Source organism: Sycon ciliatum, chromosome 2 (genome assembly GCF_964019385.1).
Source record: "Sycon ciliatum chromosome 2, ocSycCili1.1, whole genome shotgun sequence".
NCBI classification, from domain to species: domain Eukaryota; kingdom Metazoa; phylum Porifera; class Calcarea; order Leucosolenida; family Sycettidae; genus Sycon; species Sycon ciliatum.
In genome coordinates, this window is record NC_088644.1 from 16,773,987 (window position 1) to 16,797,348 (window position 23,362).

General features: G+C 45.8%; 1 protein-coding gene across 1 annotated transcript; it reads right to left on the reverse strand.

The window, feature by feature from the left end:
- Positions 1 to 50: 50 nt before the first annotated feature.
- Positions 51 to 23,150, reverse strand: LOC135808967 (lysine-specific demethylase 7B-like). The gene is made up of 19 exons (XM_065322217.1): positions 22,755 to 23,150; positions 17,883 to 17,968; positions 16,585 to 16,646; positions 16,238 to 16,296; positions 15,912 to 16,072; positions 13,745 to 13,892; positions 13,252 to 13,444; positions 10,906 to 11,068; positions 9,918 to 10,005; positions 9,638 to 9,744; positions 9,043 to 9,146; positions 8,516 to 8,599; positions 6,804 to 6,958; positions 6,396 to 6,490; positions 4,895 to 5,129; positions 4,124 to 4,152; positions 3,744 to 3,896; positions 2,912 to 2,967; positions 51 to 958 (listed from the first exon to the last, which is right to left on the reverse strand). The coding sequence occupies exons 1-19, from the start codon at positions 22,856 to 22,858 to the stop codon at positions 782 to 784; spliced, it is 2,259 nt and encodes a 752-aa protein (XP_065178289.1). The 5' UTR covers positions 22,859 to 23,150; the 3' UTR covers positions 51 to 781.
- Between the last annotated feature and the right edge of the window lie 212 nt (positions 23,151 to 23,362).

Sequence of the window (23,362 nt, forward strand, 5' to 3'; positions counted from 1 at the left end):
GACACTGCCACAATTCCCAAACTCAACAGTACACGCAACGAATGCTGGGATATAATTACTACACAGTATGTTGCATTGTCTTTCGTGATATAAATGGGTTTAGGTATGAAGCGTGCCATTTGCAGTTATTTTTGAGGAGAGGAAAAGTATTTTTAGAAGAGGTTCTACAGACAGAGATATTCTAGATTACAGTCATGTACCAGACCGATGTGTTATGTACAATTATAATAAGTATTGCTTATAAGCACTACATAGACTGGTAGAGTGGATGCTGTAAGGACGATAGACCGTCATGGCATGCAGACAGGGACGGTAGAGATAAAAAACTGGTGGTGATGCTAGTGATCGTAGTACCAATATGAATCTATGTGTTTGATGGATACATGCAGCAGGGAACGCAACGGCAAAACGAAAAAGACAGCTTAGGGTCATGCCGGAGGACTCTTCTTTCTTTGGCCGAAACTGTTTAAAAAAACACCATTATCAGGAAAATATCAACAGGTATATTATTAAAGTGAACGGCAATTGCAGAACATATCAGCGACCAGCACACAGCCTGGAGAGTAATGCAGTACAATGCAATGCTTATGTTGGACAGCCAGTGGTGCAGCTTCCGCAGGGTATTAAGATGAGCGACATACACACTTAGTACAAGGAACGACCCTAATTTCTAAGATATTTTATAAAGAACTATTGCACCAGTAACCTGCATGCAATGGATGAGACGTAAAACGATGGAAGGAGAAAGGACAGTCCAGCGTTTTCGAAACAGATCTTCTGGCTAGTGGCCATATACGCTTCTCGGACACAGCTTCAACTTCTTGCCAAGTCTCTGCTTGGCAGTGGCAGAACCTTTCTTGACTTTACTGCTTACGGGCTTGCCCTGAACTTGCTTGGGCGGCTCCTCTGTCACTGGATCGGGACTAGGTGTTTTACAGGGCCGCTTAGCACTGGGAGTCTATATAGTACATACCATACCGAAGCACATCCACATACACAAACAAGAAGTGCACCCACCCACATACACATACATGCACACGACGTGCACGCACACACATACACACACAAGCCCAATGAAATTCTTTAAAAAAATGTTCACAATCAGATGTACCACGAGTGTGCAACTCTGATCTCCGACCCAGATGTACCACGAGCGTGCAGCTCTGATCTCCGACCCATGGGTAACCGGGTGCGGTGTGCTGCCTTCAGTGTGTAGTAAAATGACACTCCAGCTAAGGCCAAGTAAAAAAATTGATTGTTTATCGTCCGTGCCCGCCCCAAATTTTCACCCTCCCCGCCGAATTATTTTATTTTTTAATACTGGTAAATGTACTGTATGTACTGCGGTCTACAGCCTCTAATCGGCATGGCCGTAGATTTTCGAAGGTCAAGTCCACAGACTGAACCATAACTTAGTTGCTATGGGCTTGAAAAGTGAAACTGATTATAAGCTGCCTGATTTTCTTCGTTTTTTCTACGTAACGTTGGTTGTTCCACTTTCCATTATCCTCTGGGGTTGCGAACACCTGCCCTACAGCCATAAGTGCATAATAAAAAATAAAATTAAAAACCTCCCGTCCGCCCCGATTTCTCGGGAAAATGTGACGATAAACAATCAATATATTTTACATGGCCTAACAGAAAATGATTTTTCCCCTTTGGTTTAGGGGCAACGATTTACTCATAATAACTTACAGTCGGTTCAAAAGCAGTGTTTATACACAACGCATCACACACACGCACCCATCCGCAGTCTCCAAGAAAACCGTACTTGGAAGCGGGAAGCCGTAGCACATCAACAATGACAACAGCCGAGCTGGTTCCCCGATTTGTGGCTACATAATGTGGGCATCGTGCCACACTACAGACGTATGTGCACAGTTACACATACTTGGGGTTATGGACTCTTGGACGTATGTACCGTACTGGCAATATATGTTGCCGCAGTGAGGCCATGAAGCGTTACATTGGCACATGTTTGCCGCACGCAGGGCGTTACATGCAAAGTCACACAGGAGCCGTTACACAGGTTTCTACATTGCCGCAGTCCTTTTTTTTGCTATTGCCGCATCATTTTTTTGCTTTTGCCGCATCATTTTTTCTTTTCATCCACATTGAAGGCACAGAAATTCAGTTGCTATCCAACTGTTACAAACCCGACGGCAAAGGGCGACAACGATATCAATAGAAGACTGTATATTTAAACTATCAGAGTGATCTGTTCACAAAAAGATCATCAAAAGGAAAGTGACATAGGGGAAGAGCGCTTCTTCCAAAAACTACTGTCACTCACACAGTTAATGAGTGTACAACATATTACTCTTCTTCGCAAAACGACCTCGGGAAAGAAGAAACCATTGAGATCGCCAACCACTGAATGATGCGCCTTCGAGTGTCAGGACTTCCTGCATGCTGCGTCCAGTTTTGAACTTTTCACCACGCGGTACACGTGCTTTCACAGTTTTCAGCCTTTTTTTTGCAGTGCAAACTGCAATGAAAAGATCGCCGCACCCCGCCGGACGAGCGTTACGAACTTGACGAAAATTTGTCGCACTAGCCTGGTCGCGCGTTACGCCGCACCCCCCTGCGTTACGCGTTACGCGGCAACATATATTGCCAGTACGGTATTGCTTTCCCGTTGTTAGGTGTTGCATTGCAAGTCCACTACAACCGCATATGGTGATATATTTACCAGCTGCATAGAAGATAATGAACCGTGTGCGGTAATACTCACAAATGTACTAGACTCGGTTGTGCCCACCAAACACGGGAAAAGTTGGCCGGCAAAAAGGTTTCAGCCATCTTTGATGCACACCTTGCCAAGCACACACACACACATACACACACACACACACATCTTCTGCACCATTCAGGACACTGATACAACAGTATGCTGTGTCCAAGGACTTACAGGGACTTTGCTGGATGGCTTCTTGCTGCTCTTGGTATGCGTGGCATTGAGAGGTGCTGCAGCAATATACAGACACACAGTGATATGATAATGAATTAATGATGCGCTGTAGCGATGGTAGACTTGTGTGCCTACATGCTCCCAGTCACAGTGCAACCATACGCATTGGTGAAATGGCCACACCGAGTTGTTTTGTTTGCTTACACGTCACCTACACCCAGCCCAGTACTTCTTCAGTACAAGAACTCCAGGCATGCACACAGTAAGGTGAATCGCATGCACGCATAGAAAGACTAGGCGTGGACGATTGTGAAGATGTTTTCTTAGTGGCTCTACGGGTCCATGGGAGGACTAGTAAACTCAGGCTCAACAAACTCCATCAGACCCGTGCTCACAGGGATGGCCAGTGGTTTGGTGGATTTCACAATTTCCGTGAGCACGCGGAGTGACCGTGCACAGTGCTTGAAGTCCAACACAAATTGTCGTGACATGCACTGGCCTGTGCCCCGCGCTGAATCAAAGATTTCCACAGCCTGATCCGGGTGGATGAGTGGCAGTAAAACACACTCTCCCTGTCAAAACTTGAAGTCATCTCGAGCCGATAACAAGTAAATACTAGTTTGATACATAAATTTCCAACGAGAATTTACTAAGTAGAATAATTGATTCTAGTAAACTGCATGAGAAGCATGCTCTTCTCAGTTGCAATTCACGGTATCGTCAACCAGTTAACTGCCAAGTAGTCAGTATAGTGGTTTCACACATAAGCGTTTTAGAGACGCACTGTCATGATGCACTTTTAGGGGAGAAGGCAGAGGTAGTGTGGACATACCGCCTGGGTGCCAGCTGCAGTCAACGCCACGTGTACGATCTCCTTGCGTGCGGTCCCGTTTCCGCTTGTGGTTGTTAGCCTGAAAGCCATTCTCCACCCAATCCTCGTCCTCGAGCTCATCCTCTCCTGCCGGCTGAACAGGGAGTGATGGATCTGCAAGCACCCACATGCACCACACACAAGCGCATGTGCACGCCCATGCACACACACACACACACACGCGCGCACAGAGACGGGCACAAAAAAGAGGCTATAACTAGTTAGGAACATACAAGTCTCGGGTGGTCGCAGTCTGGCAAAACAGATGTATACTTTTCATAGTCCCATAATCACTACACTAAAGAAGAAAGAAGGAAGGTCAATGTGTACTGAGCACTCACCAGTTAAGCCAGGGCTAGCCATTTCAAACCTGGTGAAACAAAACAAAGAAACAAAAACAAGCCAATCAATTGACACAATTCAATACGGCTCTAGGACCCAAAGAGCTAGTGGAGAGTGGGTGAGATCTCACCATGCATATCTGGCATTATCTGCTACAATCGTGATGTTCTGTTCTACATTATGGGAAATCTGTTCAGCTCTACGTTCACGTAGAGTAGTCACGTGGAATGTGTACTGGGAATTCCCCCTCCAAATTTGGCAGTTTTCTGCCTGCATTTGGATGATACCCAGGAGATCCGCACTCATTTTCTTTGCGTGTGCCACACTGCAGAGAACCTCATCTACGAGTAGAAATCTGGACCCAAAATACGTGAAGCCGTAGACTCCCTAAGTGATTTCTATATGGTTCAAGTATAGCAGAACCTCACTAATATAAATTACTAGAATAACTGAATACTCAGTACATGGTAGGAAAGAGACTGATGCTGATGATGTTCTGTCGCTACCTCTCCAGAGACAAGACTCGTCAGTCAGATATCCGAGATCTAAAATAATCAATTTCTGGCAGGATTTCTCTTTTTCTCAGGAAGACAACAGTTCGAGATAGTGGTAGTGACTTTGGCGATGATTTCATAGGAAACGTAGTTGCACACACACACCATGTGCACACACACACCATGTACACACACACACACACACACACACACACACACACACACACACACACACACACACACACACGGTAACGCTGGCTTTGCTGCATAACTTACGTTCCAGAAAACGTTGTAGTGCCATGGCTGGACTCCGCCGTATCTGAATCACTGTCAGAATCCGAACTGCCGCTTTCATCTTCAGTGGAGGTTGCTGTACTACTGCTGTTGCTGCTTTCCTCCTCGGCACTCATACTGCTCTCGTCAGACTTCACACCCGACACAGGAAAGTTCTCCCAACCAGCACGCGACTTGGAGCGCGAGCTTGATTTGCTGTTTGAGTGCTTGTTGCTTGCTACACCGTACAAAAAGAAGAAGAAGAGAGAAGGCGGCATACCAGGACATGTTCATGCATGGCCATACTTCAGCACAGCCATGCATGTGCAGAGGATACTCGTACATTGGACATAGACATTGGTATTCCAAGTGAAGATCTCTATAAGCCCCAAAGTCAGAGTGTGCAGCTCCACACATTCATGCTGGAAATTACTCCCACCGCGAATTTCCAGGTTTAGGGCATGGGCATAAGAGGCAGCCCATCACACGTAGGTTCACCAACAAGTCACCATATCACTACGGTGCTAATGGGAAACACATGCACACTTGTCACCTTCCGAACAACAAGCAACACCCAGTGAGCAAAAGACACGGTAAAATGGCCATGTTCACTTAACAGTGCGACACAGCAAAGGCAAGGCAACAGCAAACTTCATCGAGGGATCTTGCTTGGCGAGTAACTAGTACGCACTGACTCGCTCTGGTCAACCAACTTCTAAGTTTCCAGTGAGCCAAGCATACCAACATACATACATGCACAGTAGAACTCTGATAAGACGTACACCTTTGGACAGCAGGATAGTGTACTTAGTATCCAAGGTACTTAGTATCCAATGTACTTAGTATCCAATGTACTTAGTATCCAATGTACTTAGTATCCAAGGTACTTCGGTATCCCGACATATATCACTAGGGATCCATACATCCATGCTGCGGACATTGTTCGTACCAAGCAAGAGTACTGTAATTTCACAAATTTTCGGCGTACTTTATTTTCGGTACTTTAGGTGCGTCTGTTTCATACCTAAAATTTCAATACACCGAACAAACACCAACACACATAATCCAATAGGGAACTGCTTCTCTGTACTGAACATTTCTGTTTACCTAACCTAGCCTGTTGCCCTCATACCGAAAATATTGAGCACCGGAAATTTCTGAAATTAGAGTATGTCTTATCAGAGTGAGTACTAAGTGAGTTCCACTGTACATGTACGATATCACACTGCTGAAGAAATTTGCAGAAATGGATCTATCTGATAACCATGGAGGGCAGCATGCATGTGGGTGGAGCACAAAAACACAGTTGCATACATAGTTTGCAGCAGAGAGTAGTAAAACACCGGTATTTTACTACTCCCTGGTTTGCATGGTTCAACACAATAATTTGATAGAAAAAGGGGAGCACATTTGACTGGCGCCCCAGTAGCCCCAACGAAAGAAAAGGCTGTATGATCAAGCCGTACACTGTACAGCCATATAAACAACAGTCACTTGATAGTACCTGGCATAGGGATGGGGCCCAAACTGACTTTGAGACTAATCGGCGAGATGGACTTGACAGCGATGGCTATTGGCTGGTTCCGTGTTGTTGATGCACTGCAGGAGGACCACGGTACAACGCATTACGTAGACACTGTAACTATAGAGTTCACACAACCACACTCCCTGAAAGTAAGCAGTGAATGCACTTCTGTTGTATCCACAGAACAGTGGTACGTGACATATGATAGCATTCAAAGTGCAGGCAACAAATTGTTACAGCGAGGGCCCGGTCAGACTGCGGCAAGTTTCCGGCGCCTGAAAGAAATCGTTTAGGATTAAAATTGGGATCACACTACACATGGCGAGAGTGAAAATTCAAAGTTCAACTAGAGCCGTCAAGTGCTTGCAGGACTATAGCATAGCTCACCTGCTTTGTATGTTCGAATTGGAAAGCTCCGCTTTGGTCTTCTTCTTCCTCTCCTCCACCATTGTAAGTGCTTTCGAGTTGATCTTCAGCTTGAGTGGATTAGTCGCTGATTGTACAACTAGGGGCGGCGGTGGGGGTTCATCCGCTTTGCATGACTGCACAAAGCAGTGAAAAATCACAGTACAATGTCAAGAAAGAAGAAAGAAAACCACAAAACATCACCTTTCGTAGCGATATTGATTTTGAATATAATATTGAATTTACGCAAAGAATCACACGCAAAACCTTTTTATAGTGCGTTTCAAAAGTATAGACCTCTAGACTTTTTCGAATAATTTAAATTTGGTTTGAGCTTTTTGAGAAATTTCTTCGGAATATTGCTCAGGCAGCTCACGCAATTTTTCTCGTATAAATTTCTAAGCGATTGGATAACAGACGCCCAATTTCGAAAAATTTATGAACAAAGTGATCACAGATTTTATGTGGTATAGATGCTGACCTAACGGTTTTTTGAAAACCAGAGGTCTGGACTTTTGAAACGCACTATAACTATCCAAGGAAAAGCATACTGGGAAGCTGGAAACTGTATCAGATCAATAATCCCGCAGCTGACCCCCGGTTTGTTGCTCATAATGTGAGCAGCGCACTGTGCGAGAGCCCACGTGAAGAGCTGCATGCTTCTGGGGAGGGGAGGGGGTGACTCTTGGTAGTTCTTACTAGAAGTATTCAATGTGGACAGCGGGGGTGGTGTGCATACGCGCGCGTGTGTGTGTGTGTGTGTGTGTGTGTGTGTGTGTGTGTGTGTGTGTGTGTGTGTGTGTGTGTGTGTGTGTGTGTGTGTGTGTGTATCAGCCTTGCAAGCTGTTGAATGGTGTAATCCCAGCACAAGTTGCTATGTCTAACATAGCTGTTCGCTATCATCGCTTCCGCGATGGGCAGGTCTGAGGTCTGAGGCGTGTGTGTGAGAGCGAGTGTGTGTGTGTGTGTGTGTGTGTGTGTGTGTGTGTGTGTGTGTGTGTGTGCATGTGTGTGTGTCTGTGCGGTACCCCTGTGCACCCCGAGCATAATTGTATCTGTTGGTGAATACGTAACTCAATGTCTTCTCTCAGCTCAAGGCGCAAACGTCTTTAAAGAACAATGCATCACAAGCATCCACGTCCGTAGTCTGAAGATTGTTGTCTCAGCCGCAACTTACAAGAACATGTACTAGCAAGAGTACATGAAAACCAGAGTGTGCAGCTTAGATGGGTTGCTGTCACGGCGGAATTCCGTGATTACATCATTTTAGTGATGTAGTGCGTACAAGCAGGATTCAAGCAGGTCTCTTTCTGCACAACTGCAGCTCAGTTGTACGCACTACGCCATTTCCCGCCTCAGATTTGCGCCGAATATGATGTAATCACGGAATTCCGCCGTGACAGACACCCATAGCAGAAAAGGCCCCAAGCTGCACACTCTGGTTTTCATGTACTCTTGGTACTAGTAGCAGCGGAGTTGTATACACTAGCACATGGGCTGTCTTGACTCAAGAAAAAGGGGGGGGGGGGCGTCAACTGACAAACTGTGAACCTTTTCTTTATGACGCTGTTGCATGAAGTCCACAAACTTGTAAGTGTCTTGGCACAAGGCAGTCAAAGACGTGTACGCTAGTTAGAGTTAGAGTAAAGGGCATGTATATGACTGTTTTAACAGATTGTCCTAGCCAACCTCACCTTGAGAATCTTGCCAAAGCTGTGAATAAGCCGCTGAACATCATCCACTGTGCTGGGTATGAAAGATTCATGATACCGAATACCCTAACAAATAATGTAAGAACAGACATTTGAAACTCACTTTTAAAACGACAATAATGAATTTTGACCACAAGAAATCGTAGCTCTTCACCTTCGTGAACCAACACGTGTGGAGAAAAGCAGGAAGCCAAGTGTTCAAAAATAGATGTCCTTGACCGGCAAGTGCTTCCTAGAGTTGTTGGACTGTTCGTCTTAAGTGACACAAGCAACGACATTGATATTCACTAGTACATCAACAAAACAAAAGAAAATGGTTAAAAAAACAGGACATTTATATCTGATACCAGTTTTCTACCACTGCACACAGTGCATTTCTATTGATAATTTCACAAGTGGAATTGAAGCAAAGAGCCAACCAAAGGAGCCAGAGAGGACACCCACCCACCCAACCACACAAACGCACACAGTCACAGCGGCACTCTGGACAAGGAGGATTCTCAGCCTACCTCATCGCTTGTCCATGTTTTGAGTGCTTTGTGCAGAGCCTCCGCACCTTGATGTAGATGAGCCGGTACAACAACAGTGCTACCACGATTGGATTTTACTCGACCTGAAACAGGACACGGGGAAAAGCCAAGTTACACATTGGCACATGACATTAGCTGAACCGCTTACGTACTGCACTGCTTCAGAGTTGATCATGATCTCCGTTCCTAACCTGCTGGATTTGCATTTGACTATAGACTTGCTCTGTTGTAGACTTATCTAGCACACTCATACTCAAGCAGGGGCGTCGGACACGGTACGGTCACTACGGTATTGACCGTACCACTTTTGCCACAGGTACCCCGTGAATCAATAAAATACACTGATCTGGGATCTAAATTTCCAAAATTTTCGGCTCAGCCACCACTCCCCGACGAGTAAATTGCACTTCAGATGGCCGACCGTACCACACTAAAATACCTTCCGACGCCCCTGTCAAGAGTGCCCTCAACACGAGGGGTGGAAAAGAAGAGGATCAATGGGAAACCGTTTGAAGAAGAACACTAGCAACACTACAGCAATAGCAAGTATAGGTGTGAGGCACACGTGTCTTACGTTTCAGGTCCGCCAGGAGATGGACGGCTGCATACCAATGCAGAGTTTCAAACGCTGGAAGCAACAGGCGCGCCTGCATCTTGATACGTGTCTCCATACCATAGACCCTGGTGGGATTATGAAGAGGATCGGAACACACGGAATCCTTCATCACAGTCCAGCACTCCGAGGGGCGTCAATTTACAGCACACATACACAATGTACATGCACTGGGAAGGAAGATCAAAGTAGTAGTATGCCCCGGCAATTCAAGCTGACATCTGTCCACTTGGCTACTCACCAGAGCTGCAAAGGCATGTTGTAGCGATGCAGAAAGTTGCCACCAAACACCAGTGAGTCTGCTGGTGTTAACACAGCATGAATCCAACCTATACATCCCCATCACAGCACACAGGTACACACACACACAAACAGTCAAATCCAGTTTAACAGTAACTGTGTAAGTCCGCAAACTACAACACAATCTCTCCTTCCAGCAACTTCAATGTACGATGCCAGCAAGTATGCATAACTGGTCTGTTCTTCTTACTCCGATACTCGTATCGTTGTGCCCCTGCCTAGAGTGGCAAGCAATTTAAAAAAGAAGAAGAATCCAACCAAACATTGACGCTGCAATGTTTGTGACACTTACTGAGTACAGGTAATTCTACTTGAAAAAGTGCACAGAGTCCGGACAATACTGCTGCTTGCAGACAAAGAAATCAGCTTGCGGGCTCGAAAACTATGTAGTGAGTTGCGCAGTGGGTGTTTGAGCAAAGCTGGGTTACACAAGTGTAGGGGGTGCAGAAAGTGGCGCAATGTTTTTTTTACCAAGAGTACATAATCCCCCAAGAGTGTACTGTGGGTGCTTCGCAGATAGAATTTCAAGTTGATGTCATTTTTATGATGCAATGCGCACTGTACACGTCTTATCAGACGTATCCTGAACCTGTGGTGGACAAGGCACCATTTTATCCTCTATACTAGTGCAAAGAAAAACATGTAATGCGCGGACACCCCGTACAAATGTCGTAAATCACTGGTGCAAGGAGCATTGCATCATAAAAAACAATGATCCGGAAAACCCGCACATTAAAATATATTGACGTCAACATTAAAAAAAATTCTGTCGGGACAGCTGGGTATGCGGAAGTTGCACACTTTCGGGGCTTATGCACTCTTGGTTCTACTGACCAGCACTGTACAGTCAGGACAACGTATGGTTGTGTAAGGTAGCACCACAACTGGCAACACAAACAGTTCACCGCCACAACCTAGGAAAGTCTAACCTGTGGGTATGAAGAAGGTCTCTCCCGGCAAGACTCGGCAGCGATAGCATTTGTCCACCTGGTCTCCAAAGAACACTTCATTCTGTTTGGGTGATGAACTCCATTTCTCAAACAGGTCAAGGTTCTCCTTTGTTGGTCGAATCATGTAGAAGATCTTCTCACCCTGCAATCCAACATGCCAGCATAAGCAACTCTTTAGTGCAACATCAAATTTAATAGGACAAACTCTGCACGGAGTATGTAGAGAAACTCGTTTGTAGAACAAGGTACAGTCGTCCCTCTCGAATCCGGCACCTTTTGCAACGGCATTTTCTGCTGGATAAACAAGGGTGCTGGATTATCAAATCCTGCCCTCCAACCCGGCCCACCTATTAACATACATGTTTGTGTTGTACGTCAAAACGTAGGGATTTTCTGTGTCAATCCAAGTACTTTGTGAAATGATTGTCTATAACATACACCTGGGAATAATATCCTATGCACTGGCATAGGATATTCCCAAGTGTATGTTACATGTGTTGTGTATGTTTAGTATTGTTTACAATGCTCCCTGATAGCGATGCACAACTGCTGGATTAGAAAATCGAATTATGTACAGTTTGAGTGATTTTACTCATAAAAAGGACACACTTCAGGCTCATTACAAACATCTTGAAAGTTTTCGTCTTCACAAGTATACTTTCAAGCCTTCTCATCAGGTGAAATACAGGCAAGGGAAAAGGAACAGGAACAGTGGATTAAATACAGTAAGAAGGTGGTAAAACAGCGCAAAAAGAAAGAAAGAAAGAAAGAAGATAGCTAAAGTAAACAGCGAAAATTGCAATAATGACACAAAGGTGCAAATGCGAGAAAACTCAATAAGCGCGACATGTAGTGTGACAACAAGAGACAACCACTGGACATACATGTAACTAACGAGGTTTTGACGACCTACCTAACAGCCTAAGTGTGAATTTGATTTGTTTCTGCTTGCAAAGGTTGGGTTTCCTTGTGTGGATGTATACAGCTTCCAAAACATTCAGCAATCTAGCACTGCGTACACGTGACACAATCGAAAAACAATCATCCGAATACACAGCACGACAATCAGGATGCTCAAACAAATGACTAGCAATGGACGACTCATACTTATCAGAACTAACATCAGAACAATCAGCATGTGCGGTGGACACATCCGATTTCACATGGCTAGTCGAGTGGACCCTAGCCGTTGCCTCTGTCTGTGCTTTAGTCGCTGCCATCGCCGCCGTTGCCGATCTTGTTATTCTTCTGGTTGATGCGGTTCCTGTCACTGCCACGCACGTAGGTGTCTTGTCCGGTTGTTTTTCTGGTGGTCTAGTTAATTGTGAGGTGACGTTCCTTGGTGTTGATGCCGCTGCGTTGGACCATCTTGTACCAGGATGATTCTTTGCTGGACGTCCCCTCCGTGGTCGAGTGTGAAGACGAAAACTTTCAAGATGTTTGTAATGAGCCTGAAGTGTGTCCTTTTTATGAGTATTATCGCATTTTTGTCTCAGAGGAAACTGTTTGAGTGATTTGTTGCAGAAAATCGCTGCTGGAGGATTCAAGTGCCGGATTAAAGCGTAGAAAATGAACTGAAAAAATCGGTTTTGCGAGAAAGTGTGCTGGTTTGCAAGGGTGCTGGATAAACAAGTGCCGGATTAGAGAGGGACGACTGTATATTAACTCCGCATGGATGTGACAAGGACACTGTATGTTAAAGGGAAATCCTGATAATAATAGAATAGGGGTCAATCGAATGCCTCGGCAACGGGGACAACAGCACCTTGATCCAGAGCCCACCGGGGTTTGCTTTGCGCCGAGGGGATCTCGGATTTTGAGGATGTGTGTGTTGTCGATGACAGGACCAGTGTTATGCCTGTACACCATAGGCTAAGTCGTGAACAACATCACCCATTTCCTTTACCGACCTAGGCACTTGCTCTCTACTCACACTGCACGTGTCACACGACTAGCAGAGCACCAGAAGCAACACCTTTATGATTAACCAAATCGTCAATTTCCTTTCCCTAGTTGCATGTCTTTGAGCAAAAGTATTGGATTTTCCTTCAGCTGACTTTGGCCAGGAGATGGTATCCTTGTTCACAATGCAACTACTTACATCGAGCAGAATTCTTTTGAATCGGAGTTCAAGATGATGTAGCCTAATTTCCAGGCACTGTACTAGTGTTTGATATTAGGATCATTGTCCCAATTTCACACACACACACACACACGCGCACACACACACACACACACACACACACACACACACACACACACACACACACACACACACACACACACACACACACACATCAGCAGAGTATACGGCGTGTAACTTACCCAAAGAACGTGATACCAGACTGATGAACCGCCAAAGTCGATGTGAAAGTCGGTGTACGAGCCTTCCGTTCCCATCAGGACGTACTTCTGGATCTTGGGAAGTAACGATAGGGCAGCAGCATCACGTGGCCAGTGCAGGTCTAGCCAGTCAACCTGCCGTACCACTGATGGTGATTGAACGAGGTCGGAAAGTCTAGTCAAAACAAGAAAGGCAGAATGAGTGAGAGGGGGAACTTACAACAAGAGGCTAGCTAAGACAGATACAGACATGGTACGGGAAGAGAGTGGTGTCAGGGAAGTACACTCATTGGCCATCACATTGCACACATACACACACACACACACACACACACACACGTACACACATACATGCACACACATGCACACGTACACACGCACAGACATTGCACACGCACGCACACATACAAGCATACGAGTATACAGCATACATGTGACATTGGCCAAACATGCATGAATACAACATGAGTCATACTTTGAATCGGAGAACTCCAGACTGATTACGTTGAGGGTCCGTCGTCGCTTGGTGACAGGCTGAGAAAAATACTCAGACCACTCATGCATGCACATTTTGAAGTCTTCCTGGATGGCAACATCGATAGCATTGAGCTCGCGAAGCGGTCCTGCAAAAACAAAGCACAAACAATCAAACATGCATTATAGTATGTTCAGTGGCAGTGCCCTAGCTCAACAAACAACTCATATTTCAGCTGGAGAGAGAGAGAGAGAGAGAGAGAGAGAGAGAGAGAGAGAGAGAGAGAGCACAGAGAAAACACACAGAAAGGATAATCCTGAAGTGAAAGTCCTTGGTTCGAGTCACGACAGCCAGTTTTCTTCAACGCCCGTCAGCATTTACTGGGATGGAAGCCTGAAATACAAGTACCAGTACTAGTAGCTCAAATGTGCCAAGGGCAAAGGCCAATAGAACGGGAATGCCTTTTCCCAAGTGACCTGCGGAGGCTTTTCCAACAACCAGGCTTGACCTCAATCTCAATTTGCCATAAACCAGATCAGGGTACTGGTCACCTAGAGCAACTACAAGTACAACTACAAGTACAAGTACATGTAGTATATCTATCAGTACAGTTCCACACATGTAGTATATCTATGAGTACAGTTGCACACGACAGTTACTGTGAGAAGGGGTTTATTCAAAACTTTACCAGTGCAGTTGCACACACAGTTACTAGTACAACAGTGGACCAGGGTAAGTTTGTAGTTTGTTGCAACTCTTAGCTTCACGCTCACAATGTAATCACCTGGCAACATGGTAGGTAGCGTTGATTAGGTTGGTACCAGTATAATTATGTACGGTGGAGAAATGGGGTGCTAACAGTGTGGATGTTGAGGTGTCAGTGGTACTGGGCATACTATGATAGTGCTAAGCTTTGGGTGTTGGCTTGTCCTTGTACATTGCACTGAATAAGGACTGGGTACTACATGTATGTAGTTCTTGCTGGTGAGCTTACCAGGTATGATGGCGACAGCATATCACATTGTGGAGGACACGCTGTAGGGAACAGTGTCTGCCCTTTTCAGCCTGTACGGCTGTAGTCAAGAGTATAGTTGACTACGGCGTATCCTCCAACTTGTGATATGCTGTCACCATCATACCAAGTACACAGTAGTGTGTGTCCTCCAACTAACTTGTTACTTGTGATCATTATGCTGTCAAGTGTCATTGTCATACCCCAGGTATACATGTACTTATCCCATGGTACGAAACGATTTGGGCCATTTCAGCCAATCAGCGACCGTTCTGAGCGGGGAATATAGAGCGATATTCCCCGCTGGGGTCAAATATTCGACCCCAGCGGGGAATAGGGAGGTTTCGCTCTACGTAATTACGTATGAAAATCCGTATGTCGGACGCGCCAGGGAGCGAGGGCAACTTTCATACGTAAATCTCTCTACGGATTTCCGTAGGAAAGCTGTTTCCTACGTTGGGTCCTCCGTAGGACTTTTTGAAATATTTTTCGCATATTCCGGATTTGTCCATGGCAACGTTCAAGCCGCGCGAAACACAAGGTACACACACCGTACACCACGTGCAACATAAAAATGGAAAACGCGGTTTCTGTTCGTAGTGAATGCAGTGGGCGCATGCAGCCAACGCGTCTCCAAAGCAACAACGCATGTTTAACAGTCGTGGAGAAATCACGTAGAGCGGAACCCAACAGCTCTGATTTTTACGTATGAAAATTCCGTGCACTTCCTACGTTATTTTCATACGTAATTCCGTAGAGCGAAACCTCCCTAATATCGCTCTATATTCCCCGCTGGGGTCAATAATATTCCCCGCTGGGGTCACGAATATTCCCCGGGTCATACCAATAAGGGAGATTTTAGTGCTGGTCACGCTCTATTGGGACAGTACATGGGATAAATGGATTATACCATTCGTACTCTGTGTATACCGTGTCCCTTATATTTTCCCTCGTGCTAACGCACTCGTGAAAATATTCGGCGGTGTACCCCTCATACTCATGGGATAATCCATACATGTACATAGTAGTAACACAGCACAATACTTCGAAGCACTCCAGTAGCTCATTCAAAAAATGCACCATTTCACGGATTCTGCAAAGACAGTTTTCCTACTTCATTGTAGCTATAGCACTCAGAGACTAGCGGTGGCTTACCAACGCATTGCTCAACATCAGTGATGGTGAAATCAGGCGGTGGCACCTGTATTCCTAGACCTTTCTTGTCGCTGACTTTCATCGGCCAGGCGAATCCATGACGCTCCATATAGTCCTTGTTCATTTGCTCACCGCTCAGCTTTTCAACAATGCCATCACCACTAGAGGAAAAGGAGAAAGAAAACAGTCAGAGAGGAACAGAGAAGGAGGAGAAGAGGGGACAACTAAATATATCACAACTGCAAATACTCAAATACTCAACCAGTGAATACTGCAAATACTAGGAACGCTCATATGATATCACATTATCGGGGGAACAAACTTACTGGGGGAAGGACCGTGCTTGCAGCTGACGGATGAAAACCAGGCGATCCGTGTCACTTTGCTAGGTGCAAACAAGATCAAATTAATCAATACCAGAAAACGGAACATCAGTGTCCACCCAAAAATCAAACATGGCACAACATCATCTCCATTCAACAAAAAATCGTTCCCCAAGCCCCCCCCCCCCCCATCACCCCGTCTGTCTGTCTGTCTCTCTCCTTCTATTGATTCATTTACCTCACATTCTCTTACATGCCAATACACATACCCATGCATGCACATCAATACACATACCCATGCATGCACATCAATACACATATAAAACACCCAGAAGATCAGTATAACATACTGCAACACGACCGGCCTCCAAGTCTTGGTAGTTATGACGCTGTACATTCCTCCGGGGCTTGACTGCGTGAGGGCCAACAACGGAAGAGGTACGCACACATGCATGCGCACACACACACACACACAGACACAGACATGCCCATCGCGGAAGGGATGATAGCGAACAGCTATGTTAGGCTGCATTCGATTGTGGAAACTGGATCCCGATCCCCGCCGACCAGATCACTTCGATCGGACGGATACAATCAATCGAATGTGCACAACCGATAATCCGTTTCAAGGCCTTAGCAACCGCGTTGCTACAGCTCATCCCGTAGTATCTGTACGCATTATGGTGAACCCTTGACCTAGTGTACGCATATTGGGAGTTTTGAGTAGATACGAGTCGTACCATGGAAAATAATCCGTCGAATACGTCTCTGGGAGGTGGGTTGACTGGATCCGAATCCGTGCTCTCGGGATCCGGATTCGTACAATCGAACATGTACGAATTTGGCGAATCCGGGTCCGGGGCTCACGGATTCGTACAATCGAACATGCCCCTAGACATAGCAATTTGTGCTGGGATTACACCATTCAACAGCTTGCAAGGCTGGTGAATCGACCGCCAATAATTTTAGCCTGGTATCCACCACACAGCTGATTGAAGTGGCTTTTTCTGGCCAGTGAATCCCTATTTTTCTTTTTTCTTTTTTCCATTTATTTTATTTTTTTGACACACACGCCACACCACATACTCCGGCATACACTGGCTGTTGGTAACCACCCAGGAGAATGAAAGAAGAGCTAGGAGAATGAGAAAGAGAAGAAACACGTGTGCGACCATAATCGCCGGGAACAACCCTGCAATTTACACTATACACATGTCACTAACTGCAGAGTCAGACTGTATTGATGGTTACACTTCAACTCCCACCATAAGCCATACAGATGCCGTTTCCTTACCAATGTCCAAAGCACGTTGAGATAGATAGATAGATAGATAGATAGAGTGAGAGAGAGAGAGAGAGTGCGCGTGTGTGTTTGTGTAAGAGAGAGAGAGAGAGAGATAGAGAGAGAGAGAGAGAGAGAGAGAGAGAGAGAGAGAGAGAGAGAGAGAGAGAGAGAGTGCGTGTGTGTGTGTGCGAGAGAGAGAGAGAGAGAGAGAGAGAGAGAGAGAGAGAGAGAGAGAGAGAGAGAGAGAGAGAGAGAGAGAGAGAGAGAGAGAGAGAGAGAGAGAGAGAGAGAGAGAGAGAGAGAGAGAGAAGAGAGAGGTTGGCAGGAAGGTAGGGACGGAAAGAAACAGCGCCGACGACTAACTTTTCATGGGACCATGGGCAGCCGTACATCCTGGGCAGTGGTACTGGTCAATGTATGATGACTGCGCTTCAGACACACCCACACAGCTGGAGGGAAACAATACAGACACAAATGCACAATGCTCCAGCTCAACTTGAACGGTTTCAACAGCTTCATAAAGAATTCCCAGGAACAACAAAGGTAACAAACATGGGGAAGCGGAGTCTCAGCTTAGAAAGAAATGAGAACTAAATACGCACACACACACACACACATGCACACACACATGAGCCCACATACACGCGCGCGCGCACACACACACACACATACACACACACACACCACACACACACACCCTCAGACCTCAGACATGCCCATCGCGAGAGCGATGATACTTGATAGCGACATAGCAACTTTCTTGTGCTGGGATTACACCATTCAACAGCTTGCAAGGCTGATGAATTGACCGCCACTATTTTTAGCCTGGTATCCACCACACAGCTGTTTGAAGTGACTTTTTCTGGCCAGTGAATCCCTATTTTTCATGTTTCCATTTTTTTTCTTTTTCTTTTTTTTCTACACACACCACATACTCCGGCATACACTGGCTGTTGGTAACCACCCAGGAGAAAGAAAGAAAAGTCAGGAAGAGTCTGAATAAGAGAAGAAAGACGTGTGTGACCATAATCGTTGGGAATCGAACCCGCAACCTATCGATTGGAAATCGCTGCACATACCACTGCACCATATGGGACACACACCCGCACACACCCGCACACACACACCTCACCTCAGACCTCAGACATGCCCATCGCGGAAGCGATGATAGCGAACAGCTATGTTAGACATAGCAACTTGTGCTGGGATTACACCATTCAACAGCTTGCAAGGCTGACACACACACACACACACACACACACACACACACACACACACACACACATACACACATACACACATACACACACACATGAGCACACACACACAGTTCTGACCAGTGAAATTTGCCTACATGAATAAAATCGCAGCACCACTCACTGCACACAGCTCTAGCAGTGTGAACACTAGGCCGCACACTCAAGTGCACGGCTGCTTTATTCACGTACGGATAGCCGAGCTCTGGAAAGCTGGGGTTGGAAGCTAGGTTGCAAGGCTGAACCATGTTTCGTTTTGACACCACTCGGCCCTGGGCTGTAACTCCTTCGGGACCTGGGTGACTCCTATACACATTGTCCTCTAGCCCTCAACATCACCATGCTGTTTCACCAGCCTATGACACATGTACGTGAGAGTGTGTGGTGAAAGTGGGTAGTGAAAGTGGGTAGTGAGAGTGTGTGGTGAGAGTGTGCGGAGAGAGTCTGCATGGGAGAGAGGGAGGTAGTGTGTGTGTGTGTGTGTGTGTCGTGTGTGGGAGAGAGTGAGAGAGGGAGAGTGTGTGTGTGTGTGTGTGTATGTGTGTGTGTGTGTGTGTGTGAGAGAGAGAGAGAGAGAGAGAGAGAGAGAGAGAGAGAGAGAAAGAGAGAGAGGGAGAGAGTGTGTGTGTGCGCGTGCGTGCGTGCGTATGTGTGGTGTGAGAGAGGGAGAGAGAGAGAGAGAGTGTGTGTATGTGTGGTGTTTTTTGTTTTTTTTTGTTTTTTACAAGGACCGTGAGAGAGGGAGAGAGAGAGAGAGTGTGTGTGTGTGGGTGTGTGGGTGTGTTTGATCTCACGTCTTTGGGCCTCAATGATTATTACTGGTGATGTGAAGTCTCACTATGATATCTGGATGTTCATGTGTAACTAATTGTGTACATGTGTCGGTGCATGTTCATGTACGTTTATATAAGATTATACATGTTCTTTGAACAATGCTCTTGTGTGAGGTTCAGTGTTGTTTCTTGCACTTCGAAGTACTTCACAGTTGATTGGTGAGTGCTCCAATGAGGAACACACGCGTGTGGAGCATGCAAGCATGAGAGTGTTCGATATGGGATTTTCATGAAGGATTTTGAGAAGAAGTAGATGTGAGAACTTTATGGCCCTACAGATTGAAGTTGGTTGTTCCAACGAGGAACACACGCTTCTTGCCGAACTTGACACTTGACTGACTCACGGCTGCCATCCGGAGCACACGAGGAGCACGTCGCACCTTCCACTCGGCAAACCTGCAAGAAAGCACCACGCCCTGCTCAATACACAGTGTTTCGGGGAATTCACCCCTCATCAGTTGAGCTTGAGTAGGCTGAGGAAGATTGTGCCTGAAAAGCAACACTTATTATATTGCTCTCCAGGCCAAAACGTCACCAGAGATGCAAACTTACAGAGATGCTTTGTTTCCAGTGCGACAAACACCTCGTGAAACCCCAGGTAGCAGCGTGAGTCAGAGTCGGAGAACTTGCGGTTTGTAGCACATATTTTCATAGACTCCCTGTGAGCCCCAAGGACGAACATTCGGAGATTATAACATTGGAAATTGAAGTGAAAGACCACGTGGTGGTAGTGGTGGTGAAGGTGATCATTTTAAAGAGATTAATTGGCTGCAGTGGCGCGTCCGAATATTGAAGAAAACATTGTTACTATCTTTAGATAGATAGAAAGAAAGAAAGATAGATAGATACCAGTACACTTTACAATGAACTTCGAATTTTGCCTTGCCAACTTCAAATCATCAGCGGAAGTCCCACACATTTTCTGTGTATTACACACCGCTCAGTCAGAACTCTGGCGCAGCACAAAATTTGGCGGATTCAAGAAAACGTGCTCTACACAGATTCCTGCCGTATGTAGTGAGACGACACACACTTGAGAGGAATCAAAAGCGTTTTTGCTGTAACTCTGAGTTTCACGGTTTTGACCGATCATCAGACAGCAACTTGACTACAATTTCAGAAGATATGATTGATATAGGCTGCAAGCTTGGATCATAGCCCGAATGGATGATCCGGGCTGATAGTGTAATTATGAAAATGATTGCGTGAGTTGGTTGATGGGGTGCAACAATAGGCGCAAAAAAAGAATACACTTTAGGCCTAGGCTCATGCAACCACATGTTCTTCTGAGGGAAGCAAGAAGAACAATGGGGCGATTATGAGCAGCACCTCAACTGCGACTGCGAGTAGTGAAAAGGTTATGTGACGGCTGATGGTGAGAATTTTGAGAGGTAGTACTGTTTTTCATGCCTGCACTACAGTCCATTCAGAAAAGGATGGGCTCTGGCTCTGGTGAGCTCCCGTATTTGGCGATTTTTCGTGATTTCATTGTACACAGTGCAGTGCTGCGAAATTTGAACTTTGAAAAAGAGTCCAAAAAGCAGACCCTGTGATTTGAGGCGAGCGATCGCTCTCACGCGCCATCGCGCGCCTTATTTTCTTGGAAGGTGCACTTTTTGTCGCGCGCCTGAAACTATTTTTGGCCTGCATGCATGCGCATGTACGCTTTTCGGAGTGCAGCGCAACTCTACTATGAGTCTATGGTGTCAAGTGCACTCATCGATCCGTGCGCAAGAACTGTGCCCGCGGTGGAAATTCAGAAAGCAAACGGGGCGAAGCTCACCAAGGGCTGTGACTCATTGCATAAGGCAAGAGAATTCGTCCATTTGTTGTCTGCCACTATGCAGAAGAAGATCGCAAGTATCATCTCTTCATCAACTGCATTTTCTGTGTTGAGCGATGGATCGCAGGCCCGCAAAACCAGAAGCGAGAAGGAACTCGTGCTTGTTCGTGTTGCAAAGGAAGGCGAGCCGGTTTTCTTCACCCTAGCCCTGATGAATGTAGACGATTACGGCGATGCGACTGCGAACAATTTGAAGACAGCCATCGACGATTCATTTCGAGGTGAGTTGCACTAGTCACTGATGCATCCAGAATTTTTTCTCGAAAAAACTGATATCAATAATGTGCTGTGTTGTTGGAGTGAGAATTTTTGGATCACTCTCCTACAGCTCGCCTGACACAGGCGAGGAGAGCGATAGATCACTCGCCACCTATTTTCAAATCACAGGGTCTGCCAAAAAGGGTACCTGAACTGGGGTTCGAACTTCGAACCCCACAATGCACTGTTGCAGGCAGGGTCAAACGGCCTGGATTTTGATGGTTTTTTCCAATTCAATGCTTCTGGGGCAAAACCTGGCCGATATCCTATTCTTGTTATGGCTTGCTTTTTGGACAAATAGACTTCAGAAACATAATTGGAAGAGGATTCCATAGGGGATTGCAGAAAAAAATGCTAAAAAAACTCAAAGTTTGACCCATTTATGGCCAAAAGCTAGAAGTCCATCTTTTTCTGAATGGACTGTAGTCTGCATTAGTAGTAGTGAGTCTATGCGTGGACAGTATCTCTTGTCTTTGAAACAGTTTCTCGTGCAATTCAAATTCCCATGGAGCGTTTGTATGCGTCACTATACTGTGCAGTCAGAGAGTTGCCAGTTTTGTGAAAGCGTTTTCCTTTTGCAGTTCTAGCGCCATGGCCAAAATAGGATATGACGTCATGCTTATTGTGATTCTGCGTACAGTGTACTGTCTTTTGGATAATTAGAAGTCCATGGGACGACTGAAATAAAAGAAGTCCCTGTGGCGTACCCCAAGATGCAGATACCTTACGTATTACGCTAAGCATAGGTCCTGTGTGGCTGTAGGCGGATAGACCATACTGATCTAGATACGATTTGGTTTTCATTGGTAAGTATAGCACGGTACAATAAGTAGAAAGCATGAAACTTGACAAATGTCAATGCGTTTCATCCACAAGCGACAGCTGCCCACATTATCGGAAAAGCGTTTGCATAGTAACCACAACGAAGTGGATAAAGTATACTAGTACTATAGTACTCCAAGAAGCTGACGGCTATTTACGACAGTACGCCCCACGACAAACTAAGAATTCAAATAATTCTCAATTCTTTCTCAATCAGTATTACCTTCCATGGAACCAGTCTTCGCAGCGATCACATTGGATCATGAATACGCCGTCACTGTAAGGTGTTCGGCAAATGCAGTACAAGTCAGCACCACTGGTAGCCATCTTCGCTCTCACAAGCAAGAGCTTGCAAGGTAGGTGGTCAAATTGGGATTTCTTCTATTTTCAAGCCCAGATAGCGTATGACTTTGAGCAGCTGCAAGCGCAGAAATTCTGGAAAGACTTCATATACCTTCAAGCTAGGTCTGGCCTGCGGCCTGGTGCAGTGGTGGGTACAGATCCTGAAGCAATGGGAGGAAATGGAAGCTATCACATCTATCCCTTCAAAAGGCCAAAGTCAAAGACCGTTCTAGTATTTCTACCTTGTGCTCAAAATGAGATTGTGTTTCTTTTGACGTTTTGCCTTTTGGATCGTGATTTTGATTGACACGGCGTCATTATACATATCAGATCATGCATATGCACACAATTACACGTAGATCAACAAGCGTGGATATCTGTACGACGTGGGGCGTGAGCCCAGGCCAGGCCCACGCGCGCGCGTAGATCTACGCGTGTACCGCGGCGTACTGCCGCTGCGCCGTCGACGTGATCTGCATCTGGCAGGTG

Coding starts and splice junctions, on each gene's coding strand:
- LOC135808967 (XM_065322217.1), bottom strand. CDS start 22,858: ATGGCTACCAGTGGTGCTGACTTGTACTGCATTTGCCGAACACCTTAC. Junction 11,069..13,251: donor TCTGGTATCACGTTCTTTGG/GTAAGTTACACG, acceptor GTTGGATTGCAG/GGTGAGAAGATCTTCTACAT. Junction 3,897..4,123: donor GGCTAGCCCTGGCTTAACTG/GTGAGTGCTCAG, acceptor GGGTGCTTGCAG/ATCCATCACTCCCTGTTCAG.